Source organism: Macaca nemestrina, chromosome 18 (genome assembly GCF_043159975.1).
Source record: "Macaca nemestrina isolate mMacNem1 chromosome 18, mMacNem.hap1, whole genome shotgun sequence".
Classification (NCBI taxonomy): domain Eukaryota; kingdom Metazoa; phylum Chordata; class Mammalia; order Primates; family Cercopithecidae; genus Macaca; species Macaca nemestrina.
Window position 1 is genome coordinate 53,083,065 of NC_092142.1, and position 25,650 is coordinate 53,108,714.

At 42.9% G+C, this 25,650-nt stretch overlaps 1 protein-coding gene across 5 annotated transcripts in view; it reads left to right on the forward strand.

The window, feature by feature from the left end:
- Positions 1–23,470, forward strand: part of LOC105494095 (FTO alpha-ketoglutarate dependent dioxygenase) — a 445,404-nt gene extending 421,934 nt beyond the window's left edge. For 3 of the 5 annotated variants that reach the window (XM_071084538.1, XM_011762204.3, XM_071084541.1), the window contains 2 exons: positions 22,494–22,572; positions 22,851–22,977. In XM_071084538.1, the coding sequence (XP_070940639.1) occupies positions 22,494–22,572; positions 22,851–22,962 (191 nt within the window). In that variant the 3' untranslated portion in view covers positions 22,963–22,977. Of the gene's footprint in view, positions 1–4,774; positions 4,840–22,493; positions 22,573–22,850; positions 22,978–23,349 lie in introns of those variants that run through there. The other 2 variants (XM_071084539.1, XM_011762201.3) reach the window with 2 other exon arrangements.
- The last annotated feature ends 2,180 nt before the right edge of the window (positions 23,471–25,650 follow it).

The following is a 25,650-nucleotide window of genomic DNA, read 5'->3' on the forward strand; positions in this document are numbered from 1 at the left end:
TTACCTGTGCTCAGCAAACACACACAAAAAGGCAAAAGAGCATAAGGGTTCCATCCCCAAACTGCACTCAGGGATTGCACAGCCTGGAGTGTGGGAAGATGTGAGAACAGAGAATCTCTGTTTTCTCATTTGGGAAGCTACTACGTGGTTTCTAACCCAAGCCAGAGACTTCACGTTGTGCTCAACTGAAGAACGACAATCTGCTCCTGCACCTGACGAAGAACTATCGAGACATTTCACTGAAGAGGATACACAGGTGGCAAATAAGCACATGAAAAGATGATCAACACCCTTAGCCATTAGGGAAATGCGAGTTAAAACCACAATGAGAAATCAACACACACTTCTGAGAATGGCTATAATTTTTCTCTGTTGAGAATGCAGAGATGCTGGATCACTCACACATTGCCGGGGGAGGATGTCAAATGATATCACCACTTGGAATAATCATTTGGCAATTTCTTCTAAAACTAAACATGACCCAGCAACTGTATTCTCAGGCACTGTCCCAGAGAAATGAAACCTGTATCCATGCAAGACCTGTACATGAATGTTCATAGCAGCTTTCAGAAGCGCCCCAAGCTGTAAACAACCCGAATGTCCTTCTGAGTCATTAGTTAAATTTTGGTACATCCATACCCTGAAATACTACTCAGCAATAAAAAAGGATAAACTATTAGATGAATGTCAAGGGAATTATGCTGAGAAAAAGATCCAATCTCAAACAGGTTTATGCTGTATAATTCCATTTACATAACCTTCTCGAAATAACAAAAATCTGGAGCTGGAGAACAGAATCCTGGGTGCCAGGGCTTAGGGAAAGGAGGGAGGGGGTGGGCGTGGCTATAAAGAAGCAGCAGCACAGGCCCCTCGTGATGGTGAAACAGTTTGTATCTTGATTGTAGCAGTGGTTGCATGAATCTATACATAGGATAAAGTCATGTAGAATTGTGCGTATGTGCACACGTGCACACACACATATACACCATGTGTGTGAAACTAGTGAAATCTGAATCAGCTCTATAGATGGTCCCAATGTCAGTTTCCTGGTTTGGATATTGCATTATAGTTATAGAAGATGTTACTGTCTGGGGAAACTGGGTGAAGGATACACGGGACCCCCCATATGTATATTTTTTGCAACTTCCTGTGAATCTATAATTATTCCAACATAAAAAACTGAATGAAACTGACCAGGAGAGAGCTTACTGGCTTCCAACCTGGCAGCTCCCTAGGGGATTCTCATGAGTAGTTTCCACTGTACATAACTTCATGCATGGAGCCCTCGTAAGATGGGACTCCTCTCTGGGAGCACAAGTGCACATCCACGCTTTGTTCAAGCAGATTGACTTCCCTGGGCTGCTGCTGCTGTGTCCTCATGCATCCTGCTGGGAAGACACTCATTTCCCCATTCACTGGGAAGAGACTCTTTTGGATGAGGTAGGATGTTTGGTCACAAGGACCTTTGGTAATCTGAAATGTCCTTTTAGTTTATTTTAAAATATTTTTGGGCAAACGTAGTATTTAATTTTTTTTTTTTTTTTTTTTTTTTTTTTTTTTTTGAGATGGAATCTCGCTCTGTCACCCAGGCTACAGTGCAGTGGTACAATCTCAGCTCACTGCAGACTCCACCTCCTAGGTTCAAGCCATTCTCCTGCCTCAGCCTCCTGAGTAACTGGGACTACAGGCACATGCCACCAAGACTGGCTCATTTTTGTATTTTTAATAGAGACGGGGTTTCACCATGCTAGTCAGGCTGGTCTTGAACTCCCACCTTGCTCTCCCAAAGTGTTATAGGCGTGAGCCACCATGCCCAGCCTTTTTGCAGTTTTAACGTCTCTGACATCAGGATGCAGCTTACAATGATAGCATGTCATAGTCTAACTGGTAGTGTTTTATTTTTTCTTTCTTAGTGATACATAAAATGATGGTGTACCTTACAATTGAAGGAGTCTTTGTATCAATGAAATACGGTATCCAAAGTCTTCATAGTCATTTATTCTCAAGAGCTCCAAGTACAGATTTCAGCTGGAGAGTTAGTAAAGGTGTAACGTACATTCTTGAACCTCCATTTGGGGTTAGATGACACTGGGGTGGGGTGTAAGGTATTGAATCTGCAGTTGCATCTAAGTTCATGTGTATTGGATGGTGGGAATTTTTTTCATTAATGTATAATTCTTACTCTTCTTTTTAGAATTACTTCTTTTCTGTTCCTGCTTCTCGAATGCTTGCTGGGGGATTTCTTTTCTTTTGAGAATGTTAAACACAATAATAAGGAAAAAACTTCACAGTGACTCCGTCTTTGAAAACTGATATTAAGGTGAACATCTAGTGGAAATTTGGGGTTTGCTGGGCTGCCACAGGCAGTTTGCATTTAAACGAGCTGCAGCTTTGATTTAAGAATCTGACTTGATGGGTAATATATCTAAAGCAGAAGATAGTATATATAGTGTTTCCATCAGAAATATCAAGTTCTTTGTGTGACGTGTTTATTTCTCTGAGTGATTATGTATTTAATAAATAACGTGTTTCAATGGGTATTATTTTCATTTCAGTGTTTAATACTTCTACAATATGTCTCAGATTCGGGGTTGAATGGCACCTGATAAATTACGAGCTGTTATTAGCTGCTTTCTTGTTGCATCTTAATTATTAGGTTGAAAAGAAAGGGCAGACTTTTATAAGCATTCATATTTTCTGTTTACAAGGCTTTTACTGACGTCTAATAAATTTAATTACCTCTAATAAGAAGAGGAAATGAAGTTCTATTTAGCAAATTCATAGCTTTGAAATGCATCTTGTAGCTTTATGAGCATGGCAAGCTCCAGGAAAGTGAAAGCTATTTAAGGAGCTGTTGCTGGGTTAAACTAACTGCAAAACTGTTAAATTATTTTTGTTTCCATTTTATTGCTTAACCTCCAGGGTAAACTTCGGGCTACCTGATAAAGCAGCCACTGCGGAACTTTAAACTTTACATGCTTTACCCCACAGGGCCGAAGCGGGCTCCTGTATTAAAGCTACATTTTTCAAACATAATTTTAAATTTGGAAATTGATTGTGTCTTGACCTACTTATTTCCAAGAGCTGTTCATTCCCGACTCCTTTGTTTTGCTCATATTATAAATCTATTGTTCTTTCAGGAGGGCCCCCAGCTGCTAAGGGGGTGGAGGGAGGAATCAGTGCAGGGAAGATGAGCTCATTCTGCCAGCACCACCATCATTTGAATCAGATCCACCATTAACTGGGACTCCGGCTGTAGAAAAAACACCTCGGGTCCGTGAGCGTCCACTTCCGACAGCGGGGCTAGGACAGAAAGAAGACTGCTGGCTTAGAAGGGTTGTGTTTGGGGAAAGAGGGATCCTACAAAGTATTTAAAGGCTTATTTTATAGGGCATCAGATAGTTAATTTGGATTTATTTTTTGGTCCAATATCTTCCCAGATAATACTTTATAAGCATCTAGGTTTCCATTTATTGTAGTCTACTGGCAGACAGACCCTTGGCAGAAAAAACCACGCTACTTTGTGATAGCTCTTTCTTTTCGTGGTCTTTCTTTAAAACCTAAAAACAAGCCAGGTATTAACAGGAAGGTCTTGTGAATCAATGATCATCTCTGAATGTGTCCCCAGCCCTGAGGCCTGCTCTCACTGGGACAGCTGCTCTCCTCTGAGGAGCTGCCTCGGGGTCCATCCTCAGCTCCTTCTTGGTCCTCATCACACGCTCCCCATCCCTCCAGCCGAGGGGTCGCATCCTGCAAGAGTTTAAGACGAGTCTAGGCAACACGGCAAGACCCCCATCTTTAAAGAAAATAAAAATTAGCCCAGTGTGGTGGTCCCTGCCTGGAGTCCTAGCTACCCAGGGGTCTGAGATGGGAGGGTCACTGCAGCCCAGAAAATTGAGGCTGCAGTGAGCTGTGGTCACACCACTGCACTCCAGCCTAGGCAACAGAGTGAGACCTTGAAAAAAAAAAAGGAAAAAAAAAAAAAAGAAAGAGAAGAGAAAGAAGGAAAGAAAGAAGGAAAGAAAGAAAGAAAGAAAGAAAGAAAGAAAGAAAGAAAGAAAGAAAGAAAGAAAGAAAGAAAAGAAAAGAAAGAAAGAAAGGAAGGAAGGAAGGAAAAGACAAGACAGAAAGAAGGAAGAAAGAAGAAAGAAAGAAGACAAGAAGAAGAAAGAAAGAAAGAAGAAAGAAAGAAAAGAAAGAAAGAAGAAAGAAAGAAAGAAGAAAGAAAAAATATACAGAAAAAAAATTATTTTCTTTAGAAATGGGGTATTGCTTGTTGCCTAGGCTGGTCTTAAACTCCTGGCCTCAAGTAATCCTCCTGCCTTGACCTCCCAAGATGCTGGGAGTGCAGGTGTGAGCCACTGCACCTGGCCTTTGAGCATATGCATGTTTGCCATTTCAATTTCTTTTTTTGAGAATTGCCTGTTCAGATCTTTCAACATTTAAAAAATCTCAGTCCTTTTTTTATTGATTTGTGGGAGCTCTTTATATATTGTGGAGCCACTGCACCTGGCCTTTGAGCATATTTTATATGCGTATTTGCCATTTCAATTTCTTTTTTTGAGAATTGCCTGTTCAGATCTTTCAACATTTAAAAAAATCTCAGTCCTTTTTTATTGATTTGTGGGAGCTCTTTGTATATTGTGGATGTTATCCCCCTCTCTGTTGTATGTGTCACAAATATTGTTTTCCAGTCTATTATTTATCTTTGAATGCTGTGATTAGATGGCTGAATGAACAGTTGTATAACAGATGGACATTTTCTATTTCAAAGGGAATGGAGCCATCATTTCCCCTGGACTATCCCACTTACTTCTCCAGTAATCATTAGTGCTGTTTGTCAAAGACTTCTGGCTTTCCACCTTCTGAGAACGTGGTAAGATTGCACTTCCCAGCCTTAGGTAGGACACATGATGGGTTCTGGCCCAAGAGTTTTGAGCAGAAGTATTGTGGGTTGCGTTCAAACTAAAGAATTTACTTGCTGGTGCAAGAGCTTTGGACATATTTTTCTCTGTAGTGTGCTGCTCTGTCAGCTGGAGTCCCTGGATGAGTAGGAGGAGCCCTTTTGACAACCCATGATGGATCAGTAGCATGAGTGAGAAACATGGGAGGTGCTTGTTACCTAGTATAACCTAGTCTAGCCCAACTGACACACCTTCTGATCTAATCTGAACTCCAATTATAACTATTCCTGGAGGAAAGGAAAAGGAAGCCTAGTTTTCAGTTACCAAATTTCTTTTCTTTCCTTTGTAAAAAAATGTTTTGTGGCAAAAAAATATGTAATAGAACCTTTATCATTTGTTTAGGCTGGGTGCAGTGGCCCATGCCTGTAATCCCAGCACTTTGGGAGGCCAAGACAGGCAGATCACCTGAGGTCAGGAGTTCAAGACCAGCCTGGCCAACATGGTGAAACCCCGTCTCTACTAAAAAAAAAACAACACCCAAATTAGCCAGGCGTGGTGGTAGGCGCCTGTAATCCCAGCTACTCAGGAGGCTGAGGCAGGAGAATCGCTTGAACCCGGGAGGTGGGGGTTGCAGTGAGCTGAGATCATGCCATTGCATTCCAGCCTGGGAGACAAGAGTGAAACTCCATCTCAGAAAACAATTATCATTATTAATATTTTTAAGTGTACTACTCAATGAAATCAAATACATTCACATGGTTGTGCAACCATCACCACTATACATCTCCAAAACTGTTTTTATCTCCTCATTCTGAACTTTGTACCCATCAAAGAATAATCCCCATTCCCCCATCCCTCCAACCCCTGGTGACCACTGTTCTACTTCCTATCTCTGTGAATTCGTCTATTCTAAGCACCTCATGTAAGTGGAATTGTATCGTATTTGTCCTTTTATGTCTGGCATATTACACTTAGCATAATATCTTTGAGGTTCCTCTCCATTGCAGCATGTATCAAAATTTCATTCCGTTTTAAGGCTGAATCATGTGCGACTGTCTATTTTGTTCCATATTCTACATTTTGTTTGTCCATTCATCCTCAATGGACATTGAGGATTCTTTATACCTTTTGGCTACTGTGAATAATGCTGCTATGAATATGGGTGCACAGAGACTTGTTTGAATCCTGCTTCCAATTCTTTTGTATATGTAACCGGAAATGGAAGTGCTGGGTCCTACGGTGATTCTATGTTTGATTTCTAAGGATTTGCCATACTGTTTCCTACAGCAGCCGTGCACATGGGTTCCAATTTCTCCATCCTCAACAACTCTTGTTTTCTCTTCTGTTTTTTTTTTTTTTTTAAATAATAGTCATCCTAGTGGATACGAAGTGATATCTCACTGTGGACCTGATGGTGTCTTCTCAACCCTTTCTTTGCCAAGGAGGAATGAAGCCATAGTTATCCCTGTCTCTACAGGTCGGAAAAATACATTCAGTTTGACTCTAAGTAGAAAAGTACCCCTTGACAAAATTATGACATGGATGAATTCAGGCTCTTCTACCTCTTCTTCCTGTGTCTTACGCCCCTTTCCAAATGCCCCTTTGAACAATCCCTGTTCCTCACTGAGGACCTCATTTACACTAACAAGAGACTGAGACGTCCCAGAAATGTTTGCTGTTTAAACACAGGGAGGGAGGAATCCATTGCGCAAGTTCAAAATTCCGTGAGGAAATATTTTGGGGGTGGGGAATCCCTGAAATTGAATGCCATGGACAATAATGCCTCCCGAGAAGGATGCCCCCTCCCCACAAGCCACATCCTGAGTCACAGCTCTACCTATTCATCGCACTGCTGTTTGATTTACTGTATTTGGAGTTAGGCTCTCCTGGATGTGCTATTTAAGTGACAGCATGATTCTATGACTTTACCCGGAAGTTTCCCTGGGAACCCATAAAGCCCAACTATAACATTCAGCAGCTTTACTGGAGTTGAGCCTATAATAGGACTGAAATGGAGTTCTGACATTCTGGAATGTTCTTAGGCTCTACCAAGCGATGGCCACGTGCAGGATCTCAGAGGCTTGATCTGGGCACCGTGAGGTAAAGGCGTCAGGATATAGACCCACGCTCAGCATGTCTGGTCTGTCAGGCCTTGTCAGATTCCATCTTCAAATAGGACACTCATTAGCCCTGGAAGCACCCCAGAGTGACAGCCAGAGTGGCCCCAGGGCTACTTAGCCATGTGCCTTTGGGCATGGAAGCTGGGGGCTGCCACTTCCTGTCCCCGTAGGAGGTGGGGGTGTGGAGCTGTGGCCGGTGAGACTGAGGCTACAGGAAGGTTGGCCTCCCCATCTCTGGTCAGTGATTTGGTCCTAAGTAGCTCTGCTTGGCTGTTACAGGAGATAACTAGAGCCGGGTCTAAGGAGTGGAGATTGTGGAGGTGATTTCTGAAGCAGTTGGCAGCTCAGGATAGGCAGTGCCCCCTCCTCTTTCCTCTGGGGTACTGTGGGCAAGAGCCATGCTGACCGTGTGGCCCCACTGTCGCCTGCTTCTCCTCTCTCCGTTCCACCTTGGATGCCTCTCACTTGGCTCCTGGGCACCTACTGAGGCTCCAGGGCTACATCTTTGCCATGAAGAAGAACCATCATGGGGAAAAGACACTTTCTTTTCGGTCCCTGCTCCAAAAGGATACAAGACCCCATCCTATAATTCCTCATGAGAAAGCCAAGACCACACAGCAATGAAGGCTGAAGTTTGAGCAAGGGTTTGATGACAACTACAGGGACCTACAACATCCAAAAAGAAAACCTAATGCTAAAACTCAGACTCTCTTCCTAGAAACCAGGGGTCCTTCCACTTCACAAGGGAGGCTACGTCTGCCACCTCTTTCTTTATCCCCCACTTTGCTACCCAATGCGGGAACCAGACACGCAATCTCTTCCTGATGGTCCTCTCTTTCCTCACTCCTGGTCCGAAGTCCTGACTGTTGAGCTCTTGTAAGAAAATGTTCTTTAAAAAATCTGATAACATCGTTATAGTTTCTGCAGAGATAAGCATTGTTCTTTGTGAGGCCAGCATTTGACATGAAGAAGCAGATGTCTTAGCGTCTCATCTATGACATGTGTCCCTGGATGACTGTACTACCTCAGGACAGTGAGGGAGGGTCTTATCCTAACGTCAGCATGAATTAACTTGCCCCCCACAAGGGTTCCCTCCCCACAGTGGGAGTTACCTCAAAGGCCAGCCCAAAGACCTGTCCTTGGAACTGCCAAGAGTTCAGAAACACTGGAGTCGAGTTGCAAGCTACCCTGCTAATACTTCCTATTTTCAACTACAGAATGGCCAGTTGCCCCCACAGCTGCAGGGAGATAGCAACCAGATCGTTAGACTGGATCCCAATGAACAGTCCAATCCACTCTCCAACAGGCTTTCATTGAACATCCTCACCTCCTGCTACGTCCTGGAAGGACCCTGGCCCAGATAAACCCACTTTAGTAGAAAGAAAGAACACAACAGAAATAATACGATGTGATTCATAATCAAAGACCAACTCAGAAAAGGAGACTTCAGTTATCAAGAAACGTGTCATAGAGCCATATTTTAGAGTACATTTGCTCTGGGAATTTGTAACAGTCTTAGAATTCCAGAGTTGGAAGGATCTTGGAAACCAACTATTCTAATTCCTTCATTTTCAAGGAAGGAGGCTGAGATCTCAAACAGTGATATGACTTGCCCAAGGTCAAACAGAACTGGGCCTGGTGCTTGGGTTTGCTGACTTCTGGTTCTTCATGTGTATCATGGCAAAACTGGTGCTCTCAGTGGCAGTTGGCACCTGAGGCTTTAAAGGATGCAGAAGGATTCATCTTACCTGAACTCACTGGGGCTTAAGTTGGCTGAAAGCAGTGTGAGCTTCCTCTGCTTCTGAAGACCCAGGCCTGACTCATTTGTGACTGGATCATTTGCCTGGTAAGCCAGCAGCATCCTGGCCAATCTCCACCCTCTCCCTCTCCCCTTCAATGCACCAGCAATCTCCCTCACACCCAGCTCTAATCGGTGCCACGCCTCCACTCAGGTCCTCCCAGTGACTCCTACCATCCTCTTGGGATCTGCTAAAGTTAGTGGATGCACTTTTTTCCTTGACTAAGTCTTACATTGATCCTTTTTATCACTGCCAAAGAGGTTACTTTCTAAAAATGGAGATATATTTCATGCACCAAAAAATTCATCCTCTCAAAGTGTTCAAGTCAGTGATTTTTTAAAATTTTTTATGGATACACATTTGTACATATTTGTGAGGCATGTGATATTCTGATACATGCATACAATGTGTAATGATCAAATCAGGGTAATTAGGATATCCATCACCTCTAACATTTTTCGTTCTTTGTTTTGGGAACATTTCAGATCTTCTCTTCTAGCTATTTTGAAATATACAACAAATTGTTGGCAACTGTAGTCACCCTACTGCACTATCAAACCCTAGAACTCATTCCTTCTACCTAATTCTATGTTTGTACCCATTAACTACCCTCTCTTCATCCCACCTTCCACCACTCCCAGCCTCTTGTAACCATCATTCTGCCTCTACCTCCATGAGATCAACATTTTTAGCTCTCACATATGAGTGAGAATATGTGATATTTGTCTTCTGTGCCTGGCTTGTTTCAATTCAGTGATTTTAGCACATTCACAAAGCTGTAACATTATCACCGTTATCTAACTTTAGAATATTTTCATCACCTCCAAAACAAATCCCATACCCATTAGAGGTCACTTCTCACACCCACTACCTTACAGCCCCTGGCAACCATTTATCCATTTTCTGTCTCTCTGGACTTTATTATTCCAAACCTTTCATATAAATGGAATCATCCAATATGTGGCCTTTTGCATCTGACTTGTTTCCCTTAGTACAATATTTTTGAGGTTCCTCTGTGCTGTAGCATGTATCAGTACTTCGGTGCCTTTTTATGGCTGAATAATATTCTGTTACATGGCTAGACCACATTTTGTTTATTCACTAACAGATGAACACTTGATTGCTTCCACTTTTTGGCTATTATAAATAATGTTGATATAAATATTCATGTACAAGTTTTTGTGTGGACATATGTTTTAAGTTGCCTTGGATGTACACCTAGAAGTGGAATTCCTGGGTTCTATAGTAGCTGTGTGATTTAACTTGTGGGGGAACTGCCAAACTGTTTTCCAAAGTGGCTGTGCCATTTTGTATTCCCAGTAGAAGTTTATGAGCATTCCAGTTTCTCTGTATTTTCACCAACACTTATTATTGCCCATCTTTTTTATTATAACTGTCCTATAACTGGCACAGGAGTTATATGACAGGAAATGGGGATGAAGACCAAACATATATTTCACAGCATGTTTTCAGGTACTTATTTGCCATTTGTATATAATCTTTGGAAAAAATGTCTAATTAAATCCTTTGCTTATCATTGTTTTTTTTTTTTTTTTTTTTTTTTGACAGAGTCTCACTCTGTCACCCAGAGTATAGTGGTGTAATCTTGGCTCACGACAACCTCCATCTCCAGGGTTCAAGCGATTCTCCTGCCTCAGCCTCTTGAGTAGCTGGGATTACAGGTGTGCACCAACACACCCAGCTAATTTTTGTATTTTTAGTAGAGATGGGGTTTCACCATGTTGGCCTGGCTAGTCTTGAACTCTTGACCTCAAGTGATTTGCCCACCTTGGCCTCCCAAAGTGCTGGGATTACAGGCATGAGCCACCATGCCTGGCCCTTTGCCTACCTTTTAATTGAGTTGTTTCTATTTTTATTGTTGAGTTGTAAGAGTTCTTTATATATACTAGATATTAGTCCCTTATCAGCTGTAAATATTTTCTCTCATTCTGTGGGTTGTCTTTTCACTTTCTTTATAGTGTCATTTGAAGCACTAAAGTTTTTAGTTTTGATGAAGTCCAAGGTATATGTTTTGTTTCCTTTGGTTGTGTGTGCTTTTGGTATCCCATTTGTCCAAAGGTTTTTAAGAGCCCCCTTTATTTTATTTATGTCCAAGACAATACTGAGTGACATTGCAATGGTAATGGCACATCTCTGTAGGCATCGCCTCTTTTTGGTTGTGCTGATCAGAGCTCCCAAAACCGTCTTAAGGGAGGACATAGAGGGGTTACACTATGGGGGCATGGCTGAGCAGCTGCTTCCAAGGGGTAGGTGGGAAAGCATTCAAGCAACAAATTGTGGGCCATGATGAGATCCAATTTCAACTCTCCTTTATTTCATTTGAGAGGAGCAAGTACTTCCTATTTGCTTTAAAACATTTAAAGGATAGATAGACAGAGACAGATGTCAAGCTCTCCTCTGGGGGCTTTTTTGCATATTTGGCTGGTCTCTTGGCTTGCATTTGATTGAGGTTTAACCAACTGACATCTTCTTCTCCATGGACAGCAGGCTTTGGGGGTAGAAGCGGCAGAAGGGCCTTCCCACTTGGCCCTTGCCTCTACTCCTGCAGTGGATTCTGCTAATCTTGGTGATTCAGGGATATTTCCTCTGTCCCACTCTCTGCAGGGTAGACTGTCTGAGCCCTTGTGTCAGTGATAGGTTTTGCCCTCCTGATTCTAACAAAGCCCAACTGTAGGTCCTGGTAGATGTCACTCAGAATGACTCAGAGTCCTCACAGGGTCCTTTGGGGAACCTAGTCTGTCTTAGAGCAGGAAGGACCCAACGGGAGCCCCGATGGATCTTAGCACTCTGGAATTTGGGGGATTTCTGTCGCCCGCTCAGGGAAGTCATCTTGCTTTCCCCATTGGACTACGATCCCTGCATTCTGACATTCTGATGTGTAGGGTTTAAAATCAGATGGTTGCTTTCTTCTATCTGTGCTTTTTTTTTTTTTCCCCCTCTTTTTAGAGTCTCACTCTGTCACCCAGGCTGGAGTGCAGTGGCACAATCTCAACTCACTGCAACCTCCGCCTCCTGAGTTCCAGCAATTCTCGTGCCTCAGCCTCCCGAGTAGCTGGGACTACAGGCATGTGCCACCACGCCCAGCTAATTTTTGTATTTTTAATAGAGACAGGGTTTCACCATGTTGCCCAGGCTGGTCTCAAACTCCTGGCCTCAAGCAGTCCACCCACCTTGGCCTCCCAAAGTGCTAGGATTACAGGGTTTTGGTTCTCTTCCCTCCTGGTCCAAGTCCCTCTGCCAGCTTCCAACCAGCAGCCTGGACACAGCCAAAGTTCCAAATTCGCTATGAAAATAAATGAAGGCCTTCGAAGAGGAAAGCCCTGGTGGTTTTTGAGTGAAGCCTTTAAGTCCACTACCTTGTGGCTTGGCCAGTGGGATGTGCCATTGAGTAGATCTTAGAAAGAGGAGAGCTAAGCAGGGGTTGGCCAAGAAGGCACTTCGAATGGAGAAGGAGGATTTGATGGATTTGCCGCCTAATGTGATGGATCTGTCATGTTCCCAAGCCTCATGCCCACATCCCTAGGATGGATCATGCCATTGAAAAGTGAGAGATGAAGCACCCTGCCTCCTTCTCATTTATTAGGACTTAGAGAAAATGAATCTGATCTGGAGCTCTCTGGGGTCAGCACTGGACTCATTCCTTTTTAGCTGGGAGGTGGTGGATTTGGAAAGGTTAGCATCCATCTAGTTCCCCAAAGCTGTTAGCCAGCAAGCTCGGAGGCCCAGGAAGTGGGGGAGGGGAGGTTATGGGGGAGGGACGCAAGGAACCACAACATTAGGGAATGAAGTTTGCTGTTTGACCCTCCTGGCCATGAAGGTTAAGGGGCTCGTGACAATTGATGATTTCTCAAGGGCATTTTGTTTGCAGATGGCTTTCTAGTGATTTAGGCAGGTTGTTAGTGGATCAATACTTTTCTTAGGAGTTCCTGAAATCCCTGACTGCTTAGTAGTTGAACCTAAGCAGTTATTTCTAGCAATTGTGCCCAATGGTAGAGAAGCCACCTTGCTATTTATAGCTGCCATCTGACAGCCCGCTATGTGACAGACACTACACTAGATGTTTTGTGAATTTGTATCATTAGTTTGTATCATTTTGTAGATGAGTCAACTGAAACTCAGAGGAATTAAGTCTCTTGAGCACTGTCCTATGATCAAACTGCCCGAGCCGGAATAGTCCCCCTGCTTGTGAGGTTATATTGGGCACCCAAACCTGCTAAGCCTCCGTTTCCTTATGAGTTAAATGAGATAAGACATGCTAAGTCCTTGGCCCTATGCCTGGCATGTAGTCAGCTCTCAATAAATGACAGCTGAGGTGTAGTGCAGACTACCCCAGAGTCGGCTCGCTTGCTTGCTTTCTCTTTTTCTTTTCTTTTTTGTTCCTTTCTTTCTTTCTTTCTCTCTCTTTCTTTCTTTCTTTCTTTCTTTCTTTCTTTCTTTCTTTCTTTCTTTCTGTCTGTCTTTTCTTTCTTTCTTTCTTTCTTTCTTTTCTTTCTTTCTTTTTCTTTCTTTCTTTTTCTTTCTTTCTTTCTCTTTCTTCTTTCTCTCCTTCCTTCCTTCCCCTTCCTTCTTTCCTTCCTTCTTTCCTTCCTTCCTTTCCTTCCTTCCTTCCTTCCTCCCTTCCTTCCTCCCTTCCTTCCTCCCTTCCTTCTCCTTCCTTCCCTCCCTCCCTCCCTCCCTCCCTCCCTCTCTCTCTCTCTCTCTCTCTCTCTCTTTCTTTCTTTCTTTCTTTCTTTCTTTCTTTCTTTCTTTCTTTCTTTCTTTCTTTCTTTCTTTCTTTCTTTCTTTCTTTCTTTCTTTTCTTCGATACAAGGTCTTGCTTTGTCACCCAGGCTGGAGTGCATCAGCACAATCACGGCTCACTGCAGCACTGAACTCCTGGACTCAAGCCACCCTCCTGCCTCACCCTCCCAACTAACTGGGACCACAGATATGCACCACCGTGCCTGGCTAATTTTTTCTTTTTTTGTAGAGACAGGGTCTCTTTATATTGTCCAGGTCAGTCTCAAACTCCTGGGCTCAAGTGATCCTCCTGCCTCAGCCTCCCAAAGTGTTGGGATTATATGCATGAACCACTGCACCCAGCTAGACTCTATGTTCTTTTCATAATATCACAGGAACCTTGAGATAAGAAGGAAGATGTGGGTTGGATTTTGCAAATGTGTATACTTCTAAGTCACAGTCAACCAGAAATACACAACACTAAGCCACTGACCTGCTCAGCAGAACACAGCGTGCTCAGGCTCTAGATCCAGGCCAGGCACCCATCCCGGGTCCACCACTCCCCAGCTGTGTGACCTTGGCAAGTTAAAGAACCATCCTGTGTCTCTGATGCTTCACCTATAAAATGAAGATAATAACGGTACCTACCTCATAGATTGCTGAGAAGACTAAATGAGTTAACATGCAGAAACACTCAATGAACATTAGCTGTTGTTTTTACCATACTTTTACAGGCAAGGAATGGAATCATAGCCATGTGCTGTGCAAGATTTCTGGTAGGTCAATGGTTGAGTTCATGGGAGTATAAGCTGCTGCTTCAAGGCTATAGAGTAGACATCGGGAAGAAGCTTCTGATATCGCTGGATGTTAAGCACAGGAATAAGTCATGAAAGGAGACTGAAGGTCTTTAGAAAGAAGGCAGCAGGTGGGAGGCAGTGGAGGAAAGTGTTGGGTGGAGTCAGAAGACCTGGGTTCCTGTCCAGGCTCTGCCAGGGGGCCAGGAGGAGGAGGTTCTGGCTGGGTATAAACTCATTGGGAGTTAATTCCTTCATCCATAAAATGAGAAAGTTAACATGAATACATTTATTTGGACATTTATTCAACAAATATTTATCAACCACCAATGTGCAAGGCACTGGGGATACATTAGAGAAGACTTCTCTCCTGGGGCTTACCTTCCTGTATGGTGTGCAGCAGGAGGACAGAAAGCAAATAGACCGGGCACGGTGGCTCATGCCTGTAATCCCGGCACTTCAAGAGGCTGAGGCAGTTGGAATGCTTGAGCCCAGGAGTTCCAGACCAGCCTGGGCAACATAGTGAAACCCCGGCTCTACCAAAAATACAAAAAACAAAAGAACTTAGCAGGGCATGGTGGCACACACCTATAGTCCCAGCTACTCAGGAGGCTGAGGTGGGAAGGTCACCCGAGCCTGGGGAGATTGAGGCTGCAGTGACCTGTGATTGAGCCATGGCACTCCAGCCTGGGTGACAGAGCAAGACTCTGTCAAAAACAAAACAAAACAAAACAAAACAAAAACGAAGCAAATAAACCACCAAACAAGATAATTATGAATGGTGATATGTGCCTCTACTGCACTTAAAACAGATAGTTGGAGGAGGCGGGGTTGGCAGGGAAGGCCTCCTGGAGGAGGTGGTGTTTATACTGATCCTGGAAAAATGGTCAGATCTGAGGAAGAACATTCTAGGCATAGACTTGGGGGTGGCAAACAAATTGGTTTATTAGGGTAATAAAAAGGTGGCCGGGTAGCAGAGACTAGTGAGCGTCGTGGGGAGAAGTGCAAGCTGCAGAGATGAGACGTGCAGGAGAGCTTGGTCAATGGAGGCCGTGCACGGGGCGAGGGGCTGAGATTTTCTCTTAACAACTATGGGGAGTCTTGGGGGCTTAAGCTGGGGAGTAGCATCATCAGATTTTCCCTGTTTGCAACCCAGTCCAGCTGCTGAGTGGAGAAAAGATGGAAAGTGAACTCGGAGCAGAGTACAGAAGTGGTCCAGGAGCTGGCGGGACAGCAGGGATGGGAAAGTGAATGGATTTAGATAAAGTTTGGTGCTAGAGATGGCAGGATAGTCTAGATTGGTGTGGAAGCTGAAGGAAAGAAGGTGTGAGGGATGAGCCCCCACTGTGGCGCCCAAATTCTTCAGATTTGGTTAAGTTCTGCTGCAGTAACAAAACCCTGAGTAGCTTGTAACACAAAGCTTCATTTCTCACTGAGATCACATGTCAGCTACCGCTCGCTGTGGGCTGCATGTGGCACCTGCTCCACGTCTTTTTCATTCCAGGATTCAGCCAGAAGGAGCAGCTTCTATTCTGGGTAGACTGAAAGACAGGAAGAGAACTGGCAGAAACATACAATGGCTCGGAAAGCTTCTGCCAGCTGGGCGTGATGGCTCGTACCTGTAATCCCAGCACTTTGGGAGGCTGAAGTGGGAAGATTACTTGAGCCCAGGAGTTTGAGAACAGCCTGAGTGACATAGCAGGACCCCATCTCTACAATAATAATAATAATAATAATAATAATAATAATAATAATAGTCTGGCTTAGTGGTGCATGCCTGCAGTCCCAGCTACTTGGGAGGTTGAGATGAGGGTATTGTTTGAGTCCAGGAGTTCAAAGCTGCAGTGAGCTATTGTATTGATTGTGCCACTGCATTCCAGCCTGAGCAACAGAGTGAGACAAAAGAAAAAAAGATGAAAGAAAGAAAAAAGAAGAAAGAAAGAGAGAGAAAGAAAGAGAAAGAAAGAAAAAGAAGAAATAAATAAATAAGAAAGAAAGAGAAAGAAGAGAGAAAGAGAAAGAAAAGAAAGAAAGAAAGAAAAAGAAAGAAAGAAAGAAAGAAAAAAAGAAAAAGAAAGAGAAAGAAAGAAAGAAAAAGAAAGAAAGGAAGGAAGGAAGGAAGGAAGGAGGGAGAGAGAAAAAGAAAAAGCTTCTGCCTACATCACGTCCATTCATATGCCTTTGGCTAAAGCAGATGTCAAGGGGAAGGACTGCAAACTCTTCCCACAGGATGCATGGCAAGCCGCAGGGCAGTGAGCAGAGACGTGGGATCCTCCCACAGGGAGGGCAGTGATTATTTAGGAGCAGCAACAAAATTTACCGCAGGGCCCAGGCCACCAGGTGAACAGCGGTAGGGGGAGGGGCTTAATACAGGGCTCATACGGACCTGGGTGGGAGGTAGAGACAGGAGGTTTGGAGCAGCAAGTTTGGGGGCGATGTCCATGTCCGTAATCATCCTTTCACCTTTTGTCATCTGAGTTCCCAGCAGCGTTTGGATCAAATGTTAATTGAATGCATCAGGCCTGGGCCCGCCTGAGAACAGTGTGCCCCAGAGGGGCGATCCTATGCGGTTAAACTGTTTCAGAGAACACAGACCAGGCGTTCTTGAGACCGGAGGGTGTCCAGGTTAACTTCCCTCAAGAAAAAGGCAGTTAACCCAAGCCCTTCTGTTTTGTCCATCCACTCATTTCAGTCCAACCACCAAGTTCTTGGCAGGAGAACAGGGGCCCCCTTCTTTGTTTTCTCTTCTCGACTCCAGGCTCAGGATCTCAAGGGCCTCTGGGAAGGTCAAGCGCTAGTCCCCCGCCTTCCTTTTCAGAGATCAGAAAATGGTTCCCTGATTGAACAATGGCCCGGCCATCTGCGAGATGTTAACTGCATAATGGAATGTAACTCGAAGGGCTTTTAAAAACACGAAGAGAGATTTTATTGTAACTAATCGTGATGGATGGTGAGTGTGGTCACACTAGGAACATAAATCTTGGTACCAAGCCTGGGACTGAAAAAGCCAACTAACTCCGGAGTTCAGAGAGCCTTGTCCTCAGCCACGGGCATGTCACGTGGGAAAGGTTCTGAGACCTCATCCGGAGTAGAGGGGCAGATGCCCTCGCTTTCGGTGGCCTTTGCCTGCCTGGCTCTCGGCTCCTCCGCCTGTGAAGTCACTCTGGCGGCCCCTGCTTGAGGGATAGGCTGCCTGGTGCACCCCCTCTCAGCTCCCATGAGTGGACAGGGAGGCAGGCTCCCTGGGAAGGGGCTGGACAGAGCTGTGGAAGCTCGGAATCCTCTTCCATTTACTAAAAGAGAAGAATGAGTCAAAGATCAGGGCATGCTCTCAGCAGAAAAGTTCATGTGTAATAGCTGCTCCTATTAGTGATGTTCACTCTTTTAGAACCATCTCAGCTCCCATGAACATGGCCAGGACTCTTCCTTCAAAAAGTTTGTCAATTAATCAGGTCAAGGTTTTGTGGCTGTTGGTGAAGAGCAAGAACACGGGACCTGGACTCGGAGGTTCTGAACCTGTTTTCCCCTCCGTCATCTGTTAAATGGGTATAATAATACTCAGGTTACCTGATTAAAAGGGTTCGTTTGAGGCGATTATGAGATGTATGTCTCAAAGTATTTTGTAAAACATTAGAATATATTATTTTTGTTCAATTTGAATTTGGAAAACAACTAAAAGAATATCCCCAGATTTCATGATTATTTTTTTTTTCCTGAAAAAACATAGAGCAACAAAACACAACAAAACAAAAAAGCCAAAAAGGAGATGAGAATACTGGATTAGCCTCTTTTTCAAACTGAAGATGTGACTTGGCTTCCAGTTCCCACCTCCCACCTCCAACTTTTAAAGAAAAAATTTCTGAAACTGAGCACTTCGGAATCTGATAATGCTATGGTCTGAAAGTTTGTGTCCTGCTCCTCCCTATCAAATGCATATGTTGAAAACCGAATCACCAAGGTGAGCTTTGGGAGGTGACTAAATCATGGGGACCCCACCCTCCTGAATGGGATTTGTCTCCTTATAATAGAGGCCACAGAGAGCTGCCTTGACCCTCCACCTTGTGAGGACTGTATTAGAAGGCCCTGTCTATGAGGAAACGAGCTCTTTACCAGATGCCAAATCCGTGTTCATCTTGGACTTCCCAGCCTCCAGAGCTGTGAGAAACAAATATCTCTTGTGTATACATTTATGGCATTTTTGTGACAGCAACTGGAATGGACTAAGACAGATAATATGTTGCATTTTTCATATGGAGACTGTGGCAAAATCTTGCTCTGAAAAAAATCTCTTTCTGGATAACTTTTCTGTGGGTCTTTGCCAGATGACGTTCTAATTTGTATAATACTGTGCTGAGACTAGCCCAGCACTTTCTGATGCTGAGTAATGCACCATCTTCAGGGCAAGGGACCAGTGTCCAGGGGCCACCGAAAGCATCACAGGCCAGGAAGAGCACATGGCTTTCACCCAGGTGACTGTTCCCATCCACTCGTAGTAGCTGGTTTGTCATCTGGAAGAGCCAGGATCAAAGCCAAAGAGGATTATGCCTGAGCACCCTATGAGCTGCCCAGGCCATCTGCATACTAAACCCTGCCCTTCTGGGATTGGGGGTTCTCCTAGGTTCCTTGAGTTTCCAGATCCTTCTCAGGGTTCCTCTATGTCTGGCATTGAAAATGGACTCTTTGTCACTCCTTGGATTATTTTTCATTTCTACTTCTTCAGCTTCCAGAAGTACTTTAAAATTTGGGGTCCATTAGTTGTAGTCTTTTCAGTTTTCAAGGATAGTTACAGACTGTTTTTTATTCTTAGATGTCTTTTCTATATAATTTTGGAAATTAGGGGGCGATAACTGTCGGACTCAATTCTCCATGTTAAAACCACCTCTCTGGAGTTATATAGTTCTTTCTGAATGTATTAAGGTCATCCTTAGAACGTAAAAGATAATTTTTTGGGTAAATAGTCTATGAATAATTTTTAAAATATAGTCTTCTTTGTATGGGATATAATTTGATACATAAATATTATTATATTATTACCTAATATGATAGCATATTATTATATAATATTGTATTATCACAAATTATATAACATATATGATCACAAATATATATATTATATGATCACAAATTATATAATATATAATAGCATATTATATAATAATATTATATATAATATATAAACATATGACCTTATATTATCCAAATAGTCTCTATTCTTACTCTTGAATCCTTTTGTTTTAGGGTTATCTACCTAAATAGCGGTGTTTTTTTTTTACTTTATTTGAGACTCCCTGAATTTAACAGGGTTAACTCATTTGTATGGGTTTGTATTTAATAGTTAATCCATGTATGGTGACAGTAATGTTTGGTTTTCTATGGTTTTGTTTTGATTTTTAGGCTTATTTGATTTCCCTTCATTCCTTTTTAAAAAATATGAACTATGTTTTCTTCCTTCCTTTTATTAAAAAATAATTTAGAGTGACAGACCCCATTTTTGTTCTGCTAAAGACAACCTTTACGTTTTTCACGTGTCTTTGATCATTTTTCTCTATCACTATAAATCAGTATCTATCAAACTTTCCCATGTGTATAATGGAAAATGTCTTGAATTTGTCTTTTACCTCATTAAATTGGTTTTCTGCAGTCTCCAACCTGCTGTTCATATGAGGGTTTTTAATTAATCAATTGTGTTTTCTCTCCATTCACTCTCCCCTTATCTCAGATGGTTTCTTTCTTACCCTGCTTGCTCTAGTTTCTGGATTCAATGTCTTCTTGAATATTGTTGAAAAGGCAAATCAGAAGTTTCCTAAGGCTGTGTCTATTTCCTGCTGTAAGTCTGTATGGCAAGAGAATGTTTTCTACCGCCCATCAGGCAACCTCCTTCTGCAGATCTGTGGGCCCTCCTAAGGTGTAGGGAGCTTTTTCTGTCCATGTAGCAGGAGCCCTGGCTCTTCCTGCCATCTCCCTCTGAGCAAGGATAGTCCTGTGGGTTTTTGTCAAGGTCTTCTCCACTTGCTTCTGGGTAGGCTGCTCTGAAATTGACAGGGATCTTGATCTGCTCTTCTGCACCCCTCTCTGCCACGCTCAGATCACTCTTAAGAAGAGCAGTGGTATTTGACCGATAGGATGACAACAACCAACCCTTACTGGGTTTTCATTGCCTTGTGGGAGACACAAAATAAAACTTATAATGTCACTCAATCGATGCTGGGCCTGTCCCTAGATTACAGGTAGTCTCTGATCTCATACAAAGATATTCATAACCAGTTTCTTTCCACGAAAAGTTTAATCTTTTTTAAAAAAGTACATTAACAGATACAGCAACTCCTGTTCTTGCAACTGATCCATCAGCAGTAATTGCGACTGTGTACAGTTGATCCGTGATGCTGGAGGCAGAGTTGTCTTACATTAACATAAAACTGTAAATAGACAAGGGGCCCAAAAAACTGTAAATAGACAAGAAGAATGATTGATTGAGTGATCGATTGCTCAAATAAGGCTTGGTCTTGCAGCCCCTAAAAATAATGTAGGAATATTTAATGAAATGGTAATATTTTCATTGTTTAGCAAATAGAGTCACAAAACCGTGTTTGATCCCATTGAAAAAAAATAATATTCATGGCCAGGCGCGGTGGCTCACACCTGTAATCCCAGCACTTTGGGAGGCCGAGGTGGGCGGATCATCTGAGATCAGGAGTTCAAGACCAGCCTGGCCAACATGGTGAAACCCTGTCTCTACTAAAAATACAAAAATTAGCTGGGTGTGGTGGTGAGTGCCTCTCATCCCAGCTACTCAGGTGGCTGAGGCAGGAGAATTGCTTGAACCCGGGAGGCGGAGGTTGCAGTAAACTGAGATGGTGCTATTGCATTCCAGCCTGGGTGACAGAGTGAGACTATGTCTCAAAAACAAAAACAAAAAAACCCCAAAACAAAACAAAAACAAAACAAGCAAAAAAATTCATAAGAGTGTATGAGTGTGTGTGTGTGCATGAAAGACAGAGAGAGGGAAAGAGAGAAAGAGAGGAGAGAGAAATAACTGTACAACAATATGCCAATACGTTAATTTCTGGATGAGGTAATTACAGAAATTTAGACATTTTCCTTTATATTAGTTTTCCGAATTTGCCTGCATTATCTTCAATACACATGCAGTACTTTAATAGTAAGAAAAAAAGTGATAATTTTTGAAAAAGCAGTTCATTGGAGGACTTCTGGAAACACTTATAGACATTATCTCCGTATTAGATGATTTTCCTATTGCTTTTTTTTAAGAAACAAAATGAGAAAAATCTGGATATTCTGGACTTGGTATTGATGAGAAATCGTATTAATATTCATTTTTATAATCCTGTTACATTGGAAGGTTCTAAAATAACTTCTGAATTACAAAAAAGAGGTGTAATTCTCTTCTCTGTATGTGCATTTAAACTTAAATTTAAATTACATTTATAAACCCATGCAACTCTTGAACCTTGGAGGATCTTAGAGGCAGTGGTCAGCTGGGGCTGGTTCGAGGTGGCTTGCAGCATCTCTTCCCAACTATGCATTCAGTAATGTCAGATTGGTAGCTTGAAATCAGTTACAGTCACAGTATTTACACCACGGCAATTAGCAGATGCTACAAATCAGGACTCCCCTCTCTAGAGCTGGTTGCTAAACATTCGCCAGCACACCATTACTTTAGGGGTGATCTAAACCGTGAAGAAACTGGGGATGGGGAAAATGATCTGCCCAAGGTCACTTGACAGCTTGGGGACAGAGCTGGCTTGACAGTCAGGCCTCCCTACTCATTCCAGCTTCCAAGGGCTCTGCTAAAAACAGCATAACTCAATTTTTGCCAGTGCTGAAGACAAGTGTGTTTATTGCTTTGAGGAGGAGGGAAAACCTCACTTCTCATGGCTCAAGAAAAATGAGCAGGGTGCTCATAACCATTATTTTGTTTTATGTGAATTCACAGAGAGACTTAGAGTGATAAGTAAAGACAATTAATCTACATGTGAAGCTAAGCATTTCCCAGATAATTGTTTTTTTTAAAGCTTAAATCCCTGTATTAGACAACACAATATTCTTAGCATTTGTGCAATGATTTGTTAATTAAATTGCTGCTAAAACAATCTTTATTTCTCACCTTAAAATCAGCGGAATATCAATCTACAATCAATACAATGTTGCCTGGAGCCATCTCTTGCTTCAAATTTGCTTCACAAATCTGCTGCAGGTAATTTATACCCAGTCAATAAGACATGTTTCAAAAGCCACTTTTCCCTCCCAACAGGCAACCCTGGTCTAATTTACAACTGGATAAGAACTGGCAAACTATACACACCTGAGTTAAATGTAATTTGTAATAGGATTTTTTTTTTTAAGCAGTAGTGAAAGATTTGATTTCGTCTGTTCGGTATGCAAGTAATCTTTGGCTATTTCCAGGATGATAACCAGAAAACATAAATTGCTTTGTTTCCCTTTCAGGCATAATTTTTTGTTGTTGTTCTTTAGGTGGGGAGTCAGGGGGAGAACTTCAGGGACACGGAACGTAATGATTGCTGTCTGCGGTTCACGTTTTCCGAGTCCACGGGTAATAAGTGGAAAAGGCATCATGATTGTTTAGGTTTTTGTTTTAAGGAAAGGAATTTTTTAATTCTAAGGCAGTTCTTTCCCTTGTTCCTTTATATTTTAGAAGCAGCAAGAGCTGTCAAGTTTCAGCTGAATGAATGACTTACAAATTAATCCCAGGGCTTGAAATCTCAACAAAGGTTGAAGTCTATAATTAGTGTTAGAAACTGTAATTAACTTATTAGGAAGCCCCGTGCAGTTTGGGTACCTCGTCCCCCACGGGTGGGTACCATCATTAGCAACATTCTCCAGAAAGTGGGTCTCTTAGCTCTCACCCCTCCATTTCATTCTGCCAGCTGCCAATTTGATTGGTTAAGTAGTTTGAACTGCTCAATCCTCTCCTTTTCTTTTGGATTGATGTGTTTATTACTTTTTGTGACAGTGGCTCCCAAGGCAGATGTTCAATAAAGAAAAGAAAAAAATCTGATACAGACCCAAGTCAAGAGAGAAGCGGTGGAGATTGCAGAAAATTGGGAAAGTTATCATAAGCATGGAGCTGTTATTGGAGATTTTGCTTCCAGCGTTTGTAGCAGTTGTGTTATTTACTCTTCAGCAGACGGAAACCTAGCGGGGAATTATTGAAAGCCGAGTTTCCTGAGTTTTAAATTGCACTCGTTTTGTGCACACCGTGGCGGCAGCTCATCAAAGGGAGGGCTAAATTGAAGCTCGGAGAAACTGGAGCTCTTCAGCCTCTGTCTCTGCCTCTGTTTTCCAGAATGAGAGGAATGGACTTAGCTGCTTGATGATTAGGTGGTGTCTATTTAGTGGCATCGGGGAGCAGGGTCGCACTTGGACATGACTGAATATGTACCACTGTCTTCGGGGTTCTCTGGGAACCCCCGACTCCTCACTCCTCACCCACCTTTGTGGCTTTGCCGGGCCTCAGTGCTCAGTTCTGCTGGCTCCTCTCCTGTTTGTCCTCTGTCCCCATGACCCTGGACATCTGCTGCTCTGCTGGGGACCTGGTGACAAACCCGTGCAACTCGACTTCCTCTGGAGCATCTCCTTTGTCTTTACACACCTTTGTCTTTTCCATCCCTGATGTAACCAAAATGCCTTGACTCGGGTACCTTCTAGAGGCAGGTCCTTCAATCAGCATTTCCCTCCAGTGGGCTTCAAGATGTCCGGGTTTCCAAAACCTCCAGGTTTCATGTCTGGACAGCTGCTCCTCCAGTCACCCCAAAGGCCATTTATATCGGGTTTATGCTCCTTCAATTCCCCTTTAGTGTCCTTCAGCACAGTGGATGAAGCTCTTGAATCTATTAAACTACTCTACCATAGAACAAGATGACCTCAAGCTGCTGGTTAACTGCATTTCAGAATTTTAGATCCAAACAAATACATTCGCAGAGCAGTTCCTTTTCTCAACATTTCGTAAAGTATGTTCGTTGACTAAAGCTCTGAGAAAGCCCAAAGTAAGAAAGCTGACTTAATTTTGGCTTTTATCTGGTGTTTCCCAAGCATATCTGGCCATGTAAACCATCATTCTATGTAGATTCATTGAATAGACTATGCGGCAGGCTTCGTGCTAGGATCTGGGAAAACAAGGCATAAAAGAAAGATGTAACTCCTTCCTTGTCTTAAAGAACTCTTCCTACTGCCCCCAAGATATTGATTTATGTGAACCTAGTGTTCCTTTGAGCCCACTTTGAGAAACAGTTCCTTAAGTCAAAGGAGTGGCTTTAATGGCACCTTTAAAGTCACACAGAGCAAACGTCAGCTTTCTTTTTTTTTTTTTCAGAGATTCTTGCTCTGTCACCCAGTCTGGAGTGCAGTGGTGTGATCATAGCTCACTGCAGCCTCAAACTCCTGGGCTCCAGTGATCCTCCTGCCTCAGCCTCCTGACTAGCTGGGACTGCAGGCACGTGCCACCATGCCCAGCTTATTTATATATATAGTTATATATATATACACACACACACACATATATATTTTTTCTTTGATTTTTAAAATTTTTAGTTATTTTAATAATTTATTCTATTTTATTTTTGTAGAGATGAAGTCTCATTATGTTTCCCAGGCTGGTCTTGAATTCCTGGCCTCAAGCCATCCTCCTTCCTTGGCCTCCCAAAGCACTGGGATTACAGGTGTGAGCCAATGCACTCAGTTCTGAGACCAACTTTCTTTTTTTCCTTTTTGTGTTTTTTTTTGAGACGGAGTCTCGCTCTGTCGCCCAGGCTGGAATGCAGTGGCGTGGAGATCAGCTTTCTTGACTTACAAAAAGACCTATCCCTGAGAGAAAAAAAGCTTACAATGGTAAGAATTCGAAACACTGGAAAATATATGTTGTAGGAACACAGAAACCCACTTTCCTCCAAGCCACCTGTCCTGACAAGGCTACTCTAATCTTTTCATTGAATCCTTCAGAAGGCCGGGAGATGAGTGCCTGGCAGAGAGTTTGCTGACATTACTACCCGCATTCTTTCCAGGTGAGCTGAGACACGTGCAGCCCAGGTCGGGCCGTCTGGCTGGCTTTGGTTATTCATCGCAGGCTGGAGTGGCCTTGGAATTTCAGAGTAGAGACTAATGGCTTTTCTCCTGAGAACACGCAGTGATGTGACATTTTAGAGAGGTCAAAACACCACAAACCATGGGGACTATCAGTGTTTCCACCACTCATAAGTGGCAGATGAAAATCACAGTTAATCCCGTTACTTCTTTTTCTGCCCAAAGTGGCTTCGTA